Source organism: Oenanthe melanoleuca, chromosome 5, assembly GCF_029582105.1.
Source record: "Oenanthe melanoleuca isolate GR-GAL-2019-014 chromosome 5, OMel1.0, whole genome shotgun sequence".
NCBI classification, from domain to species: domain Eukaryota; kingdom Metazoa; phylum Chordata; class Aves; order Passeriformes; family Muscicapidae; genus Oenanthe; species Oenanthe melanoleuca.
The window spans coordinates 27,896,890-27,918,719 of NC_079339.1; the positions used below are offsets into that span (position 1 = coordinate 27,896,890).

Genomic DNA, 21,830 nt, shown 5'->3' on the forward strand with positions numbered 1-21,830 from the left:
TGGTGCTAGGTGATGGCTGGATTTGATGATCTTAGAGGTATCTTCCAACCATAAAGATTCTATGATTCTGTGATGAGATTCAGGAACGAGATTCTGTGGGAGACTCAGGAACTGAATGTAGGGTTTTGTGTCCAGGGCAGACAGGCTTTTGTCCCATGGTGTCATGTATGGCCTCCACCTCTATCTTCTTCCCCAGTCAGAGTGGAGATATTCCTGCTGCAGAAAACTAGGTGTGGGGAAGGGCAGCAGAAGGCAAGGGCACCAAATACCATGCATGGTGTTCAACCCAGGGCTCACTGCTGATGTGCTGGCCAGCAGCTGGGAGAGGCTGAGAGCTGACCCTAAAAACAAGGGTTTGCATAATTCAAGTGAAGTAAATGGAGGTTACACAAAGTCAGCAGAGGTCCAGCTGGGGTCAGGCAGTTTGCTGCCCTCCTGCAACAATACATCATTTGTGATAAAAAAACTCACAGAGAACAAGAAGTATTACAGCCTTTGCTGGAGGGAAATAGAACTGCTGTGCTGCCAGAGGCAAGCATTTTTGGGGACATGGCTTAAGATATCAAGATTAGCCATACATTAAGTCAGGCTTGGGACTGTTGCTTTCATATCAAAGCTACTGTGTTTGTTCACAGTAGCAGTGGCTTTGCAAAAAACATGTTCAGGTGATTTACAGAGCTACTGCAGTCATCATAAATACATAAGCAAGAAGTGCAAGCACAGTTGTTGGAGTATGCCAGACCTCTGGTTGCCTGACAGCAGAGGGGCTCTAACTCATACCATGGCAGCTCAGTGACACCAGACACAGGGAAGGAGCAGCTTATTCTGATTCCACAAGAAGCTGCTACCAGACCCAGAAGAGAATATTAGTTTAATGACCCTGTCATGTCCTTGTACAAGAACAAGTGAACACCACTCATTTTTCTTGCAGTGGTAGATTGAAACCAGAATTCAGTTGCTCTGGGTTACTAGAAGATGTATCTTCATTGCAGAGCAGCTGTAAGTGAACTGTAAATATACCAGGCATGGGCAGTTTCCTCAGTTCCTGAAAACATCATTTCTGTAGCAGTGCAGCTCTGCAGCTGACCTAATAAACACTGATGCTGAGCAGGGCTAATTATCTCCAATGCAGCATTGCTCTGGCATGGCTGTACAGCTCCTCACTCTGGAATTAGCTTAGCTGGGACCTGTTTGGGTGTCTGCACTGTCCTTCACGGTGTGGTGGAAACAGGCCCAGCACAGGGCTCAGCAGAGGAGCCTCCCACTCATGCACTGAGCTGCAGTGTTTCTCTGCTTTAAATGTAATGGGGCAATGCTGGGCTCCAGAGCAATGCAGCCACTTAACAGCTCCTCCTGAAACTTGTCTGACCTATTGGGGCAACAGACATCCATCTCTATGATCTCTTTGCCTAAAAACAAACTAATAATAAGTAGGGGTGCTGGGAGGTGATGTTACAAGGTATGTGAAAAATAACTGGGGATTCTCTTACTGAGGATTTTGAAGATTAAATAAGGCAAGTGAATTGATAAAACTGACTCAGTGCCAGGTATTAGGTAATAAGATAAATAATCACACATCCTCTAGCAGCTGGGTTTATGCAGGTTCAGGTCCAGTTGTATCTTAATACAAGTTAGTACCCTAGATAGAAAGGGTTAGATGAGCATTTTTTGGAGAGCTAATCCAATCCATCTGAATAAATACAGTGCCCACTTCTTTTGGTCTGTAAGAGTCTCAATTTGTTTTCTCAGGATAATTTCAAAATCATTCTTCTCTTTAAGATGAGTTGGAGAGATGAGGGATATACCCTAGACCAAGATCATGTGTTTCTTTTCCACTAATGCTTCCCAATGTGGCTTTTCTCTTACTGTAGTACTGGATAAATGAATACACCTCCACCTTGGGGATTGGTGTCTTCCACTCTGGCATCGAGATCTACGGCAGAGGTATGAAGTATTTCCCTTTTGCTACCTGCAGAACATGGGGACAACTGTATGGCCAGTCTGATATGGAAAAGCACCCCAAACTTACAGCTTTTGGCAAGGGATGTTTTGAGGAACAAAAACTGAAAAATTCAGCCATTTCTCTTTTCAGAGTCCATTGTGGAGTGTAGGAGAAACTCATGCAGTTCTGTTAAGAACCATGTAGTCCTTATTCAGCCTGTAACTGCAGCCTGTATAGCCTGTGCAGGTGTGTAGCAGGATGGCAGATAGGAGGAGCAATGATGGGAAGCCATCCTGTGGTGAAGGAAGGGGATAGAGCATGGGAGAAATGAAGGAGGGGGAACAGAGGTCAATTAGGAGTTGTCTTAAGGCCTGCAGATGTGTTTGTGCTAATTCCCTGTCAGGAAAAATATGTTTTCAGTAATTCTTTGTGAATGTGTGTGGTCTAGAAATCTTGGAATCTGGGTTTCCAGATATTGGAAACTGTGGATTTGAAACAGTAGAGTTACAAAAAAAGGAAAATTGTCTGAATGGGGTACAAGCTGATTAGAGCCACCTATTTCAAAAGTCAAGGGATCTGGAAAACATCTGTAGTGTGGGGAAGAGTGAACTAGCACCACAGATTTTGTTTCTTTTTTCAGCATTAAATGGGAATGACTTGGCTCCTCACTTATGGTACTTTTAGGCAGTGCCATGCAGTAGCCAGAGCCCCTGCTGGTGCCATTTCCATCTTGAGCACAGAGGCGTTCACAGGCCCTGTGACATGGCCTGTGTGACACCATGAGGATCACAGGCTGTGTTTCACAGGCCATGCAAGGTGGCCTCTATGGCAAGGAGGGACCCCCTGACCTGACCTGTGTGCTGAGGCAGCAGGGTACAATCAGCCTGGATTTCTGCAAAGACTTCCTTCCCACTCTCTGCCTGTAAATCCCTCTGGAAGTTTTGATTTCTCCCTGCTCTAGAAACTACTTCTTCCAGCTCAGTAGCACCACTGGCAGCCTCTCACAGTTTATCCAGATGCCTTCAATGCAGAACTTTCCACTGAGAGAAAGCCACCTGGATGGGGACAGAGACATTCTCAGAGAGTTTTCCTGGTGCTGTGGGAAAGCAGTAGTGCTAGCTTGGAGGAAGGCTGTGAGGGCATCCTCAGTCCAAAAGATATCCAGGCAGTGAAAGCAGCTTTCAGAGTCTGGCTGAAACAGATTTTGGCAACAGCCCAGCCCCTGGTGCTGATGTGAGCCATGCAGACAGCTGCCATAGACTTTTTCCTGACATGGCGTTCATTCAATTACTCACAGTCTGTTTCTTTCCTTGCCAGAGTTTGCCTATGGAGGGCATCCCTACCCTTTCAGTGGGATTTTCGAGATCACACCTGGCAGTGCTGTAGAACTTGGCGAGACCTTTAAATTCAAGTAAGGGCCCTTTTCTGCATCTTCTCCTCTGCCTCTGGTAGCCATTGGTGTAAGGGGAGCAGGGAAGTCCTGCCCTCTGGGTCCTCCTTTCAGTCTCCTCAGAAGTGCCCTCATTGCCATCCTTTACGTGATCCTGATTCAAAGACAGCCCTGCAGGGATTTTGGAGGTGGATAAAAGAGTGTGTACAGCAAACAGAGAGCAGTGATGAACTGTGTTTGTCAGGGATTAAAAGCACGCTTACAAATGAGTGCAGTTTTCTTTTCCCATTTTATTAATCTTCTGTGCTCCCAGTTTTGCCTGTTACACAGAGCAAATGCACAGGGGTAAAAAAAAAAGACTTCTCCTTTTATGAGTACAACCTATCTGTGGACACTACACAGAGTACCTGAAGCCATTGATTGCATGTGCTTATTGCTGCTCTGTTAGAAGGGACAGACTAGAGGAGTCTGAGAGGATGCTGCATTCTTATGGTGTTCAAAATGCTCAGACTGTGGGACTCTGGGTCAAGGAAATGTCCATGGTAGGGGAGCTTGACTTTGCCAGACTGCCAGTTTATGTTGAGGGCCATTTTAGAGCAAGTGCTAGAGTGAATATTGGGAGAAGAAATAGGTTTCTGCATCAAGTTTTCAGTCTCCTCCTTCCTGGCCCAGGGGATCCTCTCAGTTGTGGAAAAAACATCTCCTCTCTTGTAAGAGAAATTTCTCTTCTGGGATGATGGGTGGAGTAGGAGTAGACTCCAAGAGCTGGGACTTCCCTGGTGGTGAGCAAGAAGATCTCAAGGCTGTTGCCTGTGTGATAACTTGCTTTGAGGAAAAGCTGTGGATATTATTGTGCCATTCTCTTAGTGACAGTCTCTGACAGCCTCAGAACATTTTAAGTCTGTCCTTCTTGCCAATATCTGATTATTTCCTTCTCCCTTGGTATGCATGACACTCTTCATTGTATCTTTCTGTTTTTCTTGTTGTATGTTTTGTTTTTAACTAGAGAATCCATTGCCTTGGGCACTACAGACTTCACAGAGGAGGACGTGGATAAGATTATGGAAGAGCTGGGCAAAGAGTACAAAGGAAACGCGTACCATTTGATGCACAAGAACTGCAATCACTTTTCTTCTGCTCTGGCTGAGGTGGCTTTATTTATTCATTTATTTATTCATTTTTTACTGCTTCAGATCTGTAGTTACCTTCACAGAAAGGGACATGGGGTCAGCACACCCTGCCAAGTCAGAGCCCATAACCAAATATTCTGTCTCAGCCTTTAATATTTTTGGAAGCCCTTTGCTGTTGAAGTGAATGGGATCAGGAGGTAGAGATGTGGCAGGTTTATCACATGTTTGTTCTAAACTGTGTGGGAAAATAGAGTGCTTGTAATTTGATTCACTGAGCAGGAATTGAAAGGACAGACCTGGTTAGCATGCAAATGTGCATCATTTTTATAACAAACATAAATAACAGTGTATGATCTGCAAAGGCATAAAATGGTTTATCAGTGTTTTGGAAACAAAAATTTGCAGTATTCAGAGAGTGGGCATTCTTTTTCTTTATTTAATCTGCACCATCCAAACCTATTAAAAAAAAGAATTGATTTTCTTGTAGACACCTTCAGTGCTTATTCACTTATGTTCTTAATTCCACTGTGAGGTTTGAGAAATTATATAACAGAGCTGTTATTTCTATTCAGAGACAACTGAAGCACAGAGAAACACAAATTTTATTCCATCTATCTGCTGATTTGAGGTACCTGATTTTTGATTCCTAAAGATGTGATTATTCTGGGGGGAAGTTGCCTTCCTCCTCAACTCCCAGATGAGCTGGTTAAAGTGTGCTTCAATTAAGGAGTGAATATTCAGCATTTCTGTGAATCTGATTTCCAGATCTTAACCCAGTGTCAGAAAAAGATGGGAAAAGTACAAAATGGAAATGACCTTCCATAAAAATTCTTCCTGTGCTTTCCATACTTGCTTTATGGCAAACTCAATGAGAGAATATAATTTGTCATGATAGAGTAGGACTGCAGTAACAGTGAAACTTTAATTTCTCCCTCTGGAATCCCCATCCAAATGATTACACATCCTTCCTTTCTTCATCATATGGGGCAAGAGTCCTATGCCAAGAACCTCTTTTCCACAAGTGTTCATTCATCCCCAGACAAGCCCATCATGTGTGGAAAAAGTACTGTATGATTTTGTAAGAAAATACCAAGTGAATCTGGGAACCAGCAATTGACTTACAAGGGACATGCTTAGGGTCTTAGGAACACTAATTCTTTATTGGTTCCATCCTTATTAATTATATATGGAGTCCTTCCTGCAAATGTTAGCAAATTAAAACAGACAGGAAGGAATTGAATTGGTACAAACAGAGAATGAAGTTCCAAGCAGTACAGTGAGTAAATCCATGTTTGCCACACTACTAATTTGGAATAAAATATCAAACAAAACAAAAAATAGGAACTTTAAAAATTATGAAGGAAATTCAGGATTATTAGGAAAAGATAAAATTCTTTACGTGCAGCAGTGAAATAAAGTCACTGCTTACTATGTACTTTGAAAGGTAAAATGTCTGTCTTGTCTCTGAGCTATAAGCTCAAAGCCATTCTTCCTTGATTTTACTGCTACACATCAATGTATCCCTCACTGCCCCTTCCTTGTCCAGCTTTCCTAACACAAGCCAAGTAAGAGGTCTTCTACAAGAATTAGTAGTGTATTTTAAATTTTGTTTTCAACATGCTTTTAGTAGGCATCTTTACAGGAGTGGAGTTTAGGGTTAAGTTTTCCTGTAAGAGCTTTTTTGGTGGATTCAGAGCACTCATTCATTGCCCTGTAACCTTCTAGATTGTAAAGCAAAAGCCTGAATGGCTGGTTCTGACACTTCTGCTCCCAGGAGCAGGATTTTCTCAAGATCTATGTCAGTTTAAATAAGTTCTTCATAGGCAAGCAGGATTTTTTGTTGTTGTTGCTCTTCACATATGTCTGTGTTTATCAACCCTCTCTAATGCATTACAAATGCAACCCCGGAGGAGCTGGAGAGCAGGTCCAGGAGCAGATTGTCCTGGATGGTCTCTAGCACAGGGATACAGAAATTAGGAGCTGAAATGCTGATAAAAATAGCTGGTGGTATGACACTAAGCAAAAGTCCCAGCCATTCAATAAGCCTCAGTCAGCAACATGAGGAGTATGTGTGGCTGCTTTACAATAGGTAGCCCCATCCATTCTGGTGAGTACAGTCATTTTGGTAATTTGGAGCTGGGTGAGAAGTAGCATAGCTTATCTTGGGGTACTTCTGACGTTTTGGAGGAAGTCTGCTTGAAATCTATTGAGACAGAACTTAAAGTTTCTATTCTCAACATTTGAATGCTTGCTTTACTTCCCAGCCCAAGTGACTTTTTTATCTTCTTCTTCCTGTAGTTCGCATTAAAATGAAACAAACCAAAAATCACCCCATTGGCAAGGTCCAGTCCCTTCCATGTAGAGCTACAAGATGCATCCTCACAGTGCACAGAGCATGCTGGCTGAGTGATGACTGGCTCACAAGTCTGTGTCTGTATGTGTCACCATATAGGCCAGAAAACAGAAGTTATATTTGTGCCCAAAAATCAATTCTGAGATGTGTCTCTTTAGTATTTGCATTGCTCTTTTCTTCAGACTCATTATCTGTGAGGGAGTAATAACAACAACAAAAATATTTAGCACCTATTGTAGCATACTCATTATAGCATACTGTCATATGTGACAGTTAAAGACAGTAAACTGGAAAAGTTATTCAAAGAATTAAAAGAAAAGATGCAGAAATTTTGTGTGCAAATTCTTGATCTCTCTGTTGCTGTAGTCCATCTGAAAGGTGATGCTAATAGGTACCACAATGCCCTTTCACCCCAGAGAGGGTTTAGGGTGGAGGATGCTTTTTTAGCATGAAAGAGGGAATGCCCATCTCTGCTCCCAACAGCCCTTTAGGCTTTTCTGCTTGCAGGCATAAACCATTGTGCACAGTTAAGGGGATGGTGGCTCTGAGCCTCCTGGGTAATGCCAGGCAGGTCACATCCCTGTGCTGTGCCAAAGGATCCCCTCCCCGCATCCTGGGTTATTTGCTTCCTTCAAAAAGGGCTCTGAAATCTTTTGGTGACAGCTCTCTCATCTGCCAGCATTAGTTATCTGGTTTTTGGCTTGTATTGTTCTGTTTCAGCACACAAACCAGGGGCAGAGCTTTATAGCTGAGTGGTGATGTCAGTTCATGTGTGCTCACACAGACCTGTCTGGCAGGCTTTGAGGTTCAGTTGTAGCCCCTGTGCCAGGGACCTGTGTCAGGCACCTGAATTTCCTCAGCTGGCTTTGGGCTTGCTCATCAGTATCCATACAGAGGCTGTCCCTGTGGCAGGGCCATGGGCTGGGAGGACAATGCCATCTGGTCATATAGACTGAGGGTAAATGTAGCTCTGTGTGCTGCTGGCTGGGGTCACAATTCTGCAGAGAGAAGGGAAAGGAGGTGTAAGACTGGCTCTCCCTCCTGGGTCAGCTTCCTCAGGGTCATGCTATGAGACAACCGTCACATATCCAACTGCCAGGACTTGTAGGACAGATTCCACATCCTCAGAAGGACTCCTGAACCAGACTTTTTTTTTTTTTTTTTTTTTTTTGCTTTCTTTTCCTTTACCTGTATTTTCTCAACAAATAGAAAATCCATTCAGAAATCCTCCATCTATGTCTGTTTATGAAACATTTTTTCTGTCAAATTCACATTTAATACAATGCCTTGGGTCTCACCATGATAACTGGTAAGATCTTTAAGAGTTATATGCAGGCTGACTGCTGATGGTTAGGGGCACGTCTGGACCTATGACTGCCACTGTGCCTTTTGGCCATGCATCTTGAAAAATCCCTGGACTATAGAAGTCCAGCCAGGCAGCTAAGCTGTACTTAACCACTGGGCATGCCTTTGATCTACTATCCACCTCTAAAAGAAAACAACTCACTTTGCAGTGCAATTGCAGCCTCATTGTGTGCTGCTGTGGAATTGATCCTCTCCCTGAATCCATGCATCTCTTCTGAGCCTTCTGAACTTCCTGCCCACATCACTTGTAAGATGCAGGGGGCTTTCTTTGTTATTTTCTCATTGCCACTTAGTTCTGAAGTTTCTTTATTCCCTGCTGCAGACTGTCAAGCATATTTAACTTGCCCAAGACTTAGTTCTCTCCCTGCTTTGCCAATTCCCTATGGACCTTTAAGGAGCAGCTATTGGAACAGGGGCATGGATAGCTTGGTCTACTCACAAAGCAGCTTCTCTGGAAAGAAAACAAAGAATGCTGCAGTTTCAGCTGCAGCATTTCAGACTTCACTGCCTCCAATGCCATTTTATGGCAGCTTTCTCAGTAAGTGAACATGTTGCATGATCAGGAGTCTCTTCCTGTGGATTCTTCTTCACTGGGAACTGTGGGTTATACAAGAAGTGAAGAACTACCAGAAGGAATAAGTGTATGCACAGCATTTCCATTAGTATTGAAGGAAGTTCTGATGTAAAGCAGGGCAGATGTTCCTGATGGATAATAGTAAGAAAGAAATCTGATGCATTCCCTGTGCATTTGCCCAGCTTCAATTTAAGGTCACTCTATGCGCACCACTTTATATCCCTTTGCAGCCTCCCTATACCCTCACCATCTATGTCAGTGTGGAAATGTGAGAGGACCTTGAATCAAGCAGTGAAAATCTAGTCAAGGTGCTTCAGCCACTTGATTCCTGCAACATGGTGTCATGATACCTGTATTTGAAAATCTCTTGAGCAAATTGTTTGTGGGTTGAAATGAAGAGGTCCATCAGCTGGGATTAGCAACTTGCCTACAAGAAGCTTACTCCTTTCATGTTGCTTATGCTGACAGTCCCCAAAATGAAGTAGTACTATACTCTCTGAAGAAACTGTCTAAGAGGATGGGCAATCCTTTTGGAGGACTTATGCTTACAATTTATGCAAAGAAAAATCAGTGAAGTCATCATCATCAGATCCCAAACTTCCTGTCCTGTTCTGAGTTTATGGACCATTCTGTGCTTTAGCACTCAGTGGGGTTTCATTCTGATGAAGTTATGCATGAGTGGGGAATTCAGTCAGGACTATGTCAAGATTGGAAAAAGCCCTTCCTAACAATCCCCTGCAATCCTCCCCAATGTATACTTACAGCAGTATGTTCAAAGGGCTCTTCAAGCAATTGCAAAATATTTATGTTCTTTATCAGTTGTCCTGACTGATGTAAAAGGCTATTTAAACTCTCCCAGATGGTAAAAAATACTGGATTTTGAACATTAGAAAAACATTTCAAAACAAAACAAAAAAAGGCTAAAATAATTAGTTCCTTCCGTAATGTAAACTGTTGAATTTCCTGATTCTTTTAGAACATGGAGATTTGAGATAGAAACAGGACAGAAGTTACGAATTGCTCTAATGAAGACACAAAAAAATTCCTGCACTGTAAGTTCCCTTGTGAGGACCCAAAGGTCTTAGGTCCTGTCCCTGCTACTGCTTTGCAGAAGCACTGGTCACTGCAGCAGTGGGCCACAAGAAACTATGATGTGAGGTGCCAAGAGAGAATTGTACTTATATTACACACTTTGTCCCCAAGTCTGTGCTTTGGGTATAGGTAAGGGTAGGAGCATACACAGATACAGGGAATTGTGAAATTGCTGTCAGAAGGCTCTTTTCAGTGCAGGAGCATGGCTCATGATTTCCCTGCAAGCCTACAATAGAATTTGGACTTGTGGAAGGCAGATCCTGGGAGAGGCAAAAGCATACTTGGCACAGTTTGTACTTCCAAACACAAGAAAAGCTGGAAGGTTGACTAACAGGGTTTGAGTTTGGGTGTATAAGAATATGAGTCCTTTGGATGAGTGGGCATATGATGAGTGTACAGTGCCTGAGGACAGCTTCTGCACAGGAGATAGCAGCAACTAGAGGGTCAGAGGGAGGATGAAGGTTTACTGCTTTGAGGTTCTTCTCCAGTCTGGTGCTACTCCTCAGTGTTGAGTGTAAGGATCGCACATGTCACTGGATCTTAAAAACTCTGACAAAGCTTTTGCTTCTTGGCACATTCACAAACAGCAGACAACTCATTTGACTTCTCACCAGCAATTTTCTATGCTTCTGAAGTTTTCTAAGTAAGCTGTGGAGCTGTGTTCTTACTAGAGTGACGACAGTTGCTACAACACATCTCAGAAAAGGACAAACCACCATGAGAAAGGAGAAAAACACCTCTGAATCAGCACCATAACTGGAAGATAAGTGAAATGAGTCAAGGAAAGCACTCCTCCTCCTTTCATTAATGTGATTACTGTCAAGGAACTATCCTATTTAAGGAAACCCTGCAGCACCTTGTTATTGGACACACAGCACATCATTATCAAAGAAGTGTGGCTTCTGAGCATCAGGGTAGGCAGCCCCTTTTAGTCCCCAAAAGTCTTACAAGTGCTGGGAAAGCAAGGAATTCAGTGGGTCTTATGGGGCCTTTGCATAACATATGAAGTTGATGTTCATTATAATGAGGAAATTAGTTGAGAGGCAGTGGTTGAACTGACGATGGCAGTGGCAAAAGATTTTATTCTTGTATTACGTCTTTCCTTCATCTTCTTGAAAGAAGAATGATCTCTTTTGGATTTGTATGAGTAATTTATCTTAAGTACTGGAAAAGACCAAAACATTCTGTATACCCTGAGAAACACCTGAATGGTCTGGTATTAATTCCCTGCAAGTTTATGAAAGTAGAATCTCACTTACACCACTGAGGGGTGATGAAGCACAGTCAAAAATCCCTCTTTGCTTCCTAAATTATCTTGTCTTTCTCTTATACCCAGAGAAACCTATTAAAAAATATCAGACCCAACTGTGAAGTTAGTGCCCAATTTGATCATTCTTCACAAGGCCATTCCAAGGTCATTTGGATTTCAGGAATTAAAAACATTTTGGGAAAAGAGATTGATATCTCCATTATCCAGCTTCCTTTTGTACCTACTGATCCTTTTTACTCCTCTACTGCTTTAAATAGTAAATGTTTCCTTATTGCTCAGCATTTCTTGGTCCAAATGATTGGATCTAAAGGACAGGGCTCAAAGATGGTATCTGGATACATGGTTAAAATTTGAACTAATTATTAGAGTTGAACTACAATTTTTGGAGTAAAACAGGTATTCAAAAGCAGAGCCTTTTAGAAGAATCTGATAGCTTTAATAAAACTATTCCTAGGATGTATCATGGGTTCAAACAGAACATTTAGCTGATGAAACATACTCATTCACAAGTAACTGAAAGAGAAGATTGCTGAGGTGCAGGAGAGCAAGTTGGACCAAGGATTTATTTACCTTTTGTCCTATATTTCAGGAAAAGTTCTCCTGAATATCAGCCACAAGATGTTCTGAAGCAGGGAATTCCTTAGCCTCTCCTCTGGGAACTGTCCTACCTCAATTATTTAAATAAAGAGGGAGATAACACATTTCAAAAGGAGAAGAGAGAGGCCTAAATTGGAATTTTTGTCCTCATTTTAAAAGCTCATTTTGAAGTTGTAAAATTTTCAGAAGTTTTTCGAAAGAGAAAATTATTTTGGAGAACTGGTCATCTTGTCCTTGAGGTGAGGTGGCTCTGGAAAATACATCTGGAGGTTATCAAAGTGAGATGGGCCTATTCTTTGTTGACAAAGGAGGGAAAGAGAGTCTTCTAAGCCTTTGAGATGGCTGAGATCAGCCTTGGTAAATTCTTTAGCATCCTAGATGAGGCTGGTTCCTAGAAGGTAGGATTATGAACCCTGTCCCAATCAAATAGTTTGCAGCTAGAGTCCTAGAGCTGCAGCACTACAATGCTCAGCCTAGGAGGTAAATAGCTTCCAATCTGAAGTCACCAGGACTCTTAAATCAGCGAAAAAGGATGGTCTCCAACAGGAAATATCTTGAAGATTAACAGATGGAGTCTGCACAGTGGATCCTGATGGTTACTGAGGACTGCAGCAAGCATCTAACATAGCCATGATGGATGTTGACACCACAGGGATATTATTATACCTGCATGCCAGATGGAAATGCTTGGTGAAGCCACACACCTGAATCTCCTTGAGAGGCAGGGCATGATCCTGGTGCAGTCAAGTCTGCTTGCAGGATCACTGGGTCTAGGATGGGTGCCAGAGCTTCTTTATCCCTTCCTTTGTATTATTGGTAGAGATCTGCCCTGTTGATAATAGCAGAGGGAGACATTGTCATTGCATATCAGTGTGATGTAGGAAATGTGCATCTTTTGTGACTGCAGTGCAGCAGAAGATATCTCTGTGATTGGCTGTACAGCTATGTCTGGTGTATACTTCCCTGATGGTGTGGCTGTCCCAGTTGTCCTTTGTCAATATGGCTGGAGTTTTAATAGAGCAGAGGGATTGTATTTTACTTGTGGAGAGTGTAGAGAAGTGACAGGAGATGGTAGTCAGTGCATATTATTTTCTTTCTGAATATTCACCCATCCTTTTTCAGCCACAGCAAAACTGACAGCACATAACAAGCCTACATCAGAATCCTGCTTTCTTCAGAGAAGGTTGACTTATTTCTCTGAAATAAGGATCAAATGAGGGCAGTTTTTTAATCATCAGTGAATAATTCAAGACTAAAGCTTTTCAGGTCCATCCCCAGGCACTTTCCCATGTGACTTCTTTATCATCAAATTATTAAAATCTAGGAAGCTCTCCTTAGCCTGAAAGCTATCACAGAGAAAGGATTAAACACCAGAAGAAAGAGGTTCAGGTGGCATTTGAGTCACAGGCAAAAGCTTTTATAATCTTTAGCAAATCCTAAATAATGCTGATGTCTTTCTTAGTCAACAATTGCTTTTCAGCTGCCTCTGTTGCAGAGGAGGTAGGTGTTTTGTTGAGTGAAAACCTATGTGCAATTCTGTTAATGGTAAGGGAGACAATGCTCCCAACCAGACATAAAAGACAGAAGAAAATTAATAAACAAACAAATAAGCAGCCACAGGACATGAAAGAACATTAGGAAAACTTTATTTCCTGGTGCCTAAGCCAGTCCTCAGTGAAGCTGATGGGAAGACTTGCTTCACTGCAGCAGCCTTTGAATGTTGTTAGCTTCATGGAAAACAGACTGTGTTTGTTTTCTGGTTTTTAGCTGCCACATATGTTTAAAAGAAGCTTATTTATAAAGATGCCCTGCACCCATGAATTTATTCTCATGGTTTCAGATGGATGTAATTTTTCATCTTGCTTCTGCCTGTATGCATGCACAATTTTGACTGCATGCAGTTAAAAAATTGCAGTATTGCATTCCTGATGTGGTGTCTCTGCAGCAGTAAAACAACATTTTTAGGTGTAGGTTGTGTATAAGTTGAAATTTATGAAGTCTTTGGGAATTCCTTAGGATGAAGGCTTCTATAAAAATATTATTTTCCCCCCCACTGTTAACCTCTCTAGCCTTGCTCTCCTGAATAGCCCAATAAAAATTATTGCTGGGATAACTTTTTAAATGCACTTTTCAGCTCTCAGTTCATCTTCTTTCCCCATTTATCTATTTGTGCAGGAGAATTATATGAGTTGGCAGGTAATTTGAACACAGATATCAACCCCCTTAAATGGGAAGATTTTATCATATCATTTCAGTTTTTTGGAAAAGGCGTGATTTTGTCACAATATATATCTCTGCAGGTATTTTAGGTTTTCCCTATAATAGGATCCATATAGCAAAAAAAAAAAAAAAAAAAAAAAATTCTAAAAGTGAATAAGTGATGTTTTAAAAAGTGATATAAAAGTGTTAAGAGGAAATTTAACAAAAGAAAAATATCTTGAGCTCTGTGGGACTGGTGTAAATGTGGTGGGTTTTTCCACCTATTTTATTTTAACTCCTTTTTGCATCTGTCTTACCAAACTGAAACCCCTGCTTCCTTACCTGTTCTAAATGAGCTTAATACCTTGGGGCTAAGTTAGTTCACACTGTCTGGGGAGTTCATTCCTAGTCACACCCTCAGAGAGCCTTTGAGTCTGTGTGTGTGCATGTGCCTGAGAAGAATGCCTCCTTTCCATGAATGAAGATGGCAAAAAATACCCCTGTCCTTTTCACCACTGCCCAATGATAAATGAAAAGTGTAAAGAGTGTAATGAACTGTTTGAATATGTTGAAAGGCTTTTGAGACTGGAACCTTTTCCTTAGGAGTCCTGCTAACTCATACAGAAGATCTTTCTCCATTACTCTGAGTTCCTGTATTCTCCCTTCTAATTCTCTCTTCATCTGCAGCAACCTGCTTCTCAGTAATGTTAGGAAACAAGGCTTGAGACTGAAACACAAGATTTTTCTGGTTATCTATGTAGGAAAAACAGACACTTTTAATGTCTGTCCCTCCATGCATATGGGCTGACCTCGTCATGCTCAGCATGTCCACAACACTTGAAAGGATGACCTTGTTAAACAACAGCTGTTCTCAGCCACTGGTCTTGAAACAGCATCTGCTAGGAGAAGGCAATTCCTCTTCATCCTATCATGATAATAGGAATGAATTGCAGTTGTTCATTCATTTGGTGGGAGATTCTTTATTTTAAATGCCATTGACATGCCCAGACTCAATTATACTCAGCTCTCCCCAAATGGCCATCTGAGGCCTCTTGCTACCTACCCTATCACCCTGCAGCTGTTGGCTGTACTTACAAGTGTTCATTACAAAGGCCTTCGTGCTCAAGAGGGCACTGCCATGCTCCAGTGTTGGTATGTGACTAATCAGTGATGCCACTCAGAATTCAACTCTGAATGTGGCTCAACGAGATGTCACAATTGCAGCCACTGTGTCTCTCCACTGGCCTGGCCAGTGAAGCTGAAACAGTGCTGAGTGCTGAGCCAGCTGTCTCATCTGACCCAGAGCTACCTACCCCATCACCTGAGCATTCAGGCTGCTGCAGAAAGGTAACTCTGCCCTTCTACCACACATCCACAGAGGTGACTGACATGCTTCCAACTAGCTTCACAGGGGGAGCAAGACCATGGGTATTACTCCCTCCTTTCAATGCTTTCCTTTTGTCCTCACCCCTTCCTGCCTAGTCTCAGATGGTGCAGATGCTACCTCTACCTTACAAGACCCACAGTCCTGGAGGAGATCTGACCTGTAAAAGTTGCAGTGCCCTGCCTGTTGCAGAACAAAAAAGAGATTGCATAGGAGAATGGGGGCATTTCAGACAGTTGCTTAAAATAATTTAAAATTCCTTTGACTTGGCTGCTACCTCCCAGAGCACAGCTTCATTACTGAGCTCATTTATCCTCTTCTACAGTTTCTCAGCTCTGCCCTTTCCTCTTTAAGACACAGGCCATTCCTGGTTCTGCTGAACATGTGCTGCAGGCAGCTTCACAGCCCAGTGGCATTTCATCTATTCTGTTGATTTCCCCTGGCTATTTAAATTCCCCAGAGTAGAAACTGTAATTTTTACATAGTAAGTATGCTATAAATCTGTTTCAAGAAATTGATCCTAGCATGCCAACTCCACCAAGGTGAGACTTTACCTTCAGGTGTATTGTGTGAAGGTGGTTATGTCTCTTCTCTCTCAGAAATGTTATTTTCAGTTTACACACTATGTACAGCAGCAGATTGGGATGCAGAACTATAGGTATGTTCCCTGTTGATGCACTCAAACTCCCTTAGCTCTGCCTGCACTGCACAGTTATGATGCCAGGTTAGTATTTGTGAGGTGGCAAAAAATATGTCCCTATATATTGGGTTATTGGTCAAAGAACGAAGCAGATTTAATTGGTATTTTCTCTTTCTACCTCTGTGTTTTGGCTGCTCTAGCATAGCCTGCAGGCCTTGCCTGGGCAGATATGCTGGTTTGTATGTAATAGCCTTATTTTGAAATTCTGATAAGGATAATCTATGCTGTATTGTGTAGGCCTTGTAGGAGCCTTTTTATGCAAATACTGTAATGATTCCCCTGGAGTTCTAAAGCCTTTGTTCCTAAATTGCTCTGAGGTGTGTGTTAGACTCCTTAGGTGCCAATAAAACCCCTCTGCATTCTCTAAGAGACACCAAGGGGAATTCTGTACAGTAGCTCAAATGGATACACATCCCATGTGGACACTGCCTCATCTTTAGCAAGGCTGCCAAGTGGAAGAAGCAGTGGGTGGTTCAGCAGATATTCAGTGCTGAACTCTCCAAGCCTCTGTTTGAAGACAAGAATTGAAGTAATTAGCTTATATTGTTTGAGGAATGTTATGTTGTCTCTGTTCATCTTGATTTTCATGGATTAGAGCACTACATGGTGCCACTGAGAGGGCATACTTACAAAAAATATTCTCAATGCCTTGAGTTACACTTCTGTGCATGGCTTGAATCACCCCAGTTGCATCATCCAGCACAGCACAGAACCTATTACATTTGAGAGCTTTCTGTTAGGATCTACAACTGTTCAGCTTTTCTCCATATTTTGAAAGGGGCTCAGCCTGTTAGGCTATCTCAGATAATGTCTAGCATATGCCCATAGAACCAAAGCCCTCTCAAAATGCAGCACACTGATAACATTGTCTTCTAGAAGGCAGGAGACAGCATCTTCCATTGCTGGGTGGCATTTCAGCCCATGCTGCTCAGCTGCTAGGCTGTCCCCCTGCCCACTGCAAAGCTTTACAGGGAAGTGTTAAAGCCTTGCTCAGCACGGACAGGTAGCTCCTAGGACACTTAGGGGAGGGGAGAGGGTGCAGGGCAGTTTGTACATTTTAACCAGTGACTGTTCAGTGCAAAATGATACAGCTTAGGATGCTTGGAGGATATTTTCATATCCCTAATTAGTTGTTTCTTGATGAGTTGACATCCTGGTGTGGCTTTGACAGTTGCCTAGAAAAAGCACCCAAACTGTCAGGTCCCATTTCTCCTGCCCATGTGGCTTCAGCCATGGATGGCTGAACAGCTGTTTCCACTTGACTCTGCAGGTGCTGGCTGGGTCACTCACAGTTCTTCCACAGAGTCCCCAGAAGAAGCTCCAGCTATGGGAGACTTGGCTTTCTGTCAGCAGGTGCCGCTCAGTGGAAGCTGCAAGTACCTGCAGTGTTTGCCCAAGTGCCTGAAACGAGAACTGGTCTCAGGCAATCAGAAATTGTGCTTGCTGCAATTTCTGACCTGTAACAGTTTATTATTTATTTACATCTCCTGCCAGAGTTAGTGACCTAGCACAGAGAAGTTCATCCCCTTCAACAGAGAAAACCCCCCTTATTTGACAAGGAAGAAAAAAAGCCATGTGAAATCTTGAACTTGTTTTTAAACATCTGAAAAAGGGGTTCTCTTGATTGAAACAATGGGTGGTAACAGCATTCACTGAATTTATCGTTCCAGTGAGTGGTTTCCTGAGGAGAATTTCTCAGAAGAGCTGCAGTAGGTTGATTTTTCTGTGACTTCATATGCAGTTGGAAAACACCCACTTCATCTTGCTTGTGCTGTTTTATTTAAACTCAATTGGCTTAATCCCATGGCAGCCAGGTTCATTTGATGTTTCTCCATTAGCTAAGCAGTGCCAGATGCTCCAGCACAATATGCTTTATGGCAAAGAGTGAAAAACACAGAAGCAGATTGTAGTGTTGGTAGCTTTCCTTGCCATTGCCCTTTTGCTCCTGTTGAACATTGTGTTCTGCTGTGGAATAGTAATGAGGCTTGCACTGACAAGAGGTGACATGACAAGCAAGACTGAGGTAAGGGAAACCACTTTGACTTCATCATTATCCTTGAGCTCCACAGACTGCCCTTTGTTGCTTGGTGGCCCAATGCCCACACATCTTCATTCTTTTTCTGGCTCTTCCTTGCCTTATTGATTCATTCTGGGTGAAGAAGCTCCTATTAAAAAAAGGGAGATATCTCAGCATTGCTTCCACATTGGGAAGTGCTATTTCAGTTGCTAGGGAATCTGTTTAGAAAATAAACTCAACTCTTAAAACCAGTATTTCCAATTCAAGCCATCTTGCTGTATGCTGTTCTGTTATTTCAGCTAATTTTCCAAAGATTCATACCCTGGTTTAGTTATTCTATCTATTAATATCTGTGAAGAAGTATTTTGTAAAACTTTAAACTGATTGAGAACTAAACTCACATCCATACATCACAAGGAGCCTAAACTGAGTCATTTTCTATGGCAATATCCCTAAGTTCCTGAAGAGGAAGAAAGAGGAATGCTACAAAATCTGAGGGAAATTGTAGTGCAATGTGTGACTTGGCTCAGGTCAAAGTAGTGTAGTCCAGGCGAAAATGTTTGAGTAGAAAATATCAAATACAGACTTAAACAGTATTCTTGTGAAATATCTCTGATATGTCTGGTGAAAAAATCAAATGGATCAGAAAATTTTCAATGAATGAGTCTCAAGCATATGTGGAGAGGTTATGGGCTCAGGCAATAGCTCTAGCAATGGAAATCAGGGAATTTGAATGGAGATGAAAAATTGTTAATACAATAATTGTTCCCACATTAAATTTTTTAAAAATACAGATCATATAATTGTGTCTAAGGTTAAGTGAAATGCAGCATTGGTAAGAACTGAAATAGAAGTCCTTGGAGTGTATTAGGTAAAGAACAGTCTATGCTTGCAAGTAATTTTAGCAGCTAAATGGCTCTGCTCATTCTCTGATACCTAATGATAATGTCTCCAATTTCACACATTGATTTTTAAACAATGCGTGTCAAAATAAAGTGAGTTCTGTAGTCAAATTAGCCCAGTCACAGGTCTGCTGCCTTCTCCACACCTCATTGCAAATACCTTACTGCTGGAGCAAGCTAATTCCTTTATGCTCAAGGTGACTTGGAGTGTTCTGTCCAGCCCATGTGCAGGAAGAACCAGCTGCTCGTCAGCTGTAACAGCTGTAATACAGCACAGCCCATCCCCTAGAAAATGCTCCATTCTCCCTGAGAACTTCTTGAAACCTCTAAGCCCTACATTACCTTGCCAATAAGAGAATTTTCACCAGATCATCGTCTTGGTAGTCTCCAGACAAACACCTTTTGAGTTTTTGCATTTCTTAGTATTAAGTGTGGTTTTAGAAAGAGGGTGGGAGGAAGAGTAGAGGCATTTTGTATTGGCAAAAGGTACAGTATGGACAACCCTGGAACCACTAATTCATGTAAATTGTGGGACAAGGTCAGTGGGGTGGAGCTTCCATTCTTACTCTCTTGCTCTGTGGGAAACAACACAGAGAGGGAAGCAGAATTCAGGTAATATGATTCTTGAACCTGCTAAGGACTTTAGGGTCTAGGATACCACTGTAGGGCCCTATACACAAGCAGTAAATTTACTAAAAGCAGGCTCTTGAGTCATGCCTGCTGATCAGTTCCCCATGTCTCTTCTGTGCCTGGTAAGGGATATAGTAAAATATAAAGGGAAGCATACTTTATGTGGTCTAAGCCAGATACAGCTATTAAAATCTGGCACCTGTATGTCTGCATGGTTTAATGCTACAGAAGACAGGATCTGCAGTACGAAGCAAATTGTTTCATCGTGCTGAATTTGATATGACCTTGGAAAACAGTATCTGTGCTAGCAGAGTGTAATCCAAATCAGTGCCAGAAGCATCTGTGATGGAACAGAGATACTTACAACCTAGGTTGGAGGTTTTTTTTTTTCGCTTTTCCCCCCATTTTAGGAAATACTATATGAGGAGAAATTAGAGGGTAGTTTGGGAAGATAGGAAAAGGACCCCAGATACTGTAATTTGACTGAACCCACTGTGTCAGCCCAAGGAAGAAAAGGGAGCAACAAGAACAGCTTCTCAGGCATCTCCATATACCTAGTCATACTCAGCTTCTGGGCCCCTCAAGGTCTGGCTAGCAACAGCTTACACACTTTTCCAGATTTTTTGAAGTACTTGCTAAAGGAAGTGTGCTTGCTTGAGAAGTCCAGCAGGCCTGTTCTTTTACCCATGGACTGCCTGGAGAACAGAGTCACCAAAGCCACTGCGGGCCATGAACTGTTTTTCCTGATCTCTGTTATGCTGCTCTGGCTGGCGGGGTCCCTGTGTGAGTGGGGCAGCTGTGTGGACACCGGCAATTACAGCTGTTTCTGACTGCAGGAGATGCTCCTTTCTTTTCTGAGCAGCAGGGAATTCGCCCTGTTGAGGTGGTGGTGTGGATGGGGATGACATTGCCTCTACACTTGTTTTGGTGCTATTAACCATGCTCCTTTTTGGTTCACTCCACAGATATTATGTGGGAAAGAGATCCCCCGCTGGGTGAACCGCCTGGCCTACTTCAGCTCGTGCATCCCCTTCCTCCAGAGCTGCCTCCCTAAGGAATGGCTGACCCCAGCAGCCCTGCAGAGCCACATCAGCCTTGGCCTCCACAAGGAGGAGCAAGGGGACACAACGGATGAGGAGTCCCCCTCCACCTCTGCAGCCCCCTCAGCCTCAGGCACATCAAGAACCTGCAGACATACGCGGGTCTAAACCGCCCAGTCTGCCCCCAAATAACATCCCTGCTCTCTTGTTCGATTTATTTCTCACACCCTTTCGCACACATTGGTTTGTCTCTTCAACAGACAACACAGGGAAGGACCCTTTCTGCTTCAGTCCCTTTTCTAAGGACTGCCACTACAGTTGCTTGGCAAAATGACTGTGAACCCCAACACAGAATTGAGGATTGTGGCGACTAAACTGTATTTTCCTCCAGGGGCCTCCATGATCCTTGATCTACAGAGAACTGCTGACTCTCTGAGGCATGAGAGCATGTGTATGGGCAGAGTGCACATACTGTGATGTTCCTTCTCTGGAACTGTTTTATCTTTTTATCACTCCCTCTACCCATTTAAGCCCAGCAGTGTCTTCTCTGTTTTGGCTGGGCTTTCCCATCCCCAATGACAGATCACCTGCCCACACCCAGTGAAGGAACCAGAGCCAGAAGTCAACCTTCTCATCTCTTAGACCAGCAACAAACTCCACTCAGATTCCGCCTCTTTTATAATTATCAGGTTTCTAATTCATGTGAAGGACAAATGAAAGGTGCTCCTGTTCTACAACCACCTGTTTTCAATACTCAAAGTTAAAAGCTTGAATGATTGTCCTGCTCTTGAAAATAATAACAAAGAACCTAGAAAATGACTGTGTTACTGTGGCTTTTCTTTGGGGGCAAAAAGAGCATGGGGCTGTGGTGATTAGAGGCAGCTACTAAGTAGATGCAGAGACGACTTGACCATATTGGTGCTTTTTGGCAGACCCCTCTCAGTTTTCCTAATCCTAGGCAGTGTTCCTGATTTCCTTTTCTCCCCCACTTTCCCTGGGGAATCTCTCTCCTAACTAATATTTGCTGGCTGTATTTGGGGAAATGGTCTTCCTGAGCACAAGGAAGAGGAGAGTGAATCTGTTTGGAAGGTTAGTATTTCCTTCAGATTTTCCTCCTACGCTCACAGACCTAAAACATGGTTTCAGAGCCAGAGCCATCCTTCCTTGGCCTATTTTTGAGCCAACCCAAGAAGGTAAAAAACAAATGGTGAACCCAAAGAATGTCAACCTGCTCCTTTCTGCTCC

General features: G+C 42.7%; 1 protein-coding gene across 1 annotated transcript in view; it reads left to right on the top strand.

The window, feature by feature from the left end:
• The window catches only part of LOC130253793 (deubiquitinase DESI2-like), a 57,983-nt gene extending 36,586 nt beyond the window's left edge, over positions 1-21,397 (top strand). Inside the window, exons 2-5 of the mRNA XM_056492695.1 lie at positions 1,872-1,944; positions 3,260-3,353; positions 4,339-4,480; positions 20,511-21,397. Of these exons, the coding sequence (XP_056348670.1) occupies positions 1,872-1,944; positions 3,260-3,353; positions 4,339-4,480; positions 20,511-20,753 (552 nt within the window). The 3' untranslated portion in view covers positions 20,754-21,397. The remainder of the gene's footprint in view (positions 1-1,871; positions 1,945-3,259; positions 3,354-4,338; positions 4,481-20,510) is intronic.
• The last annotated feature ends 433 nt before the right edge of the window (positions 21,398-21,830 follow it).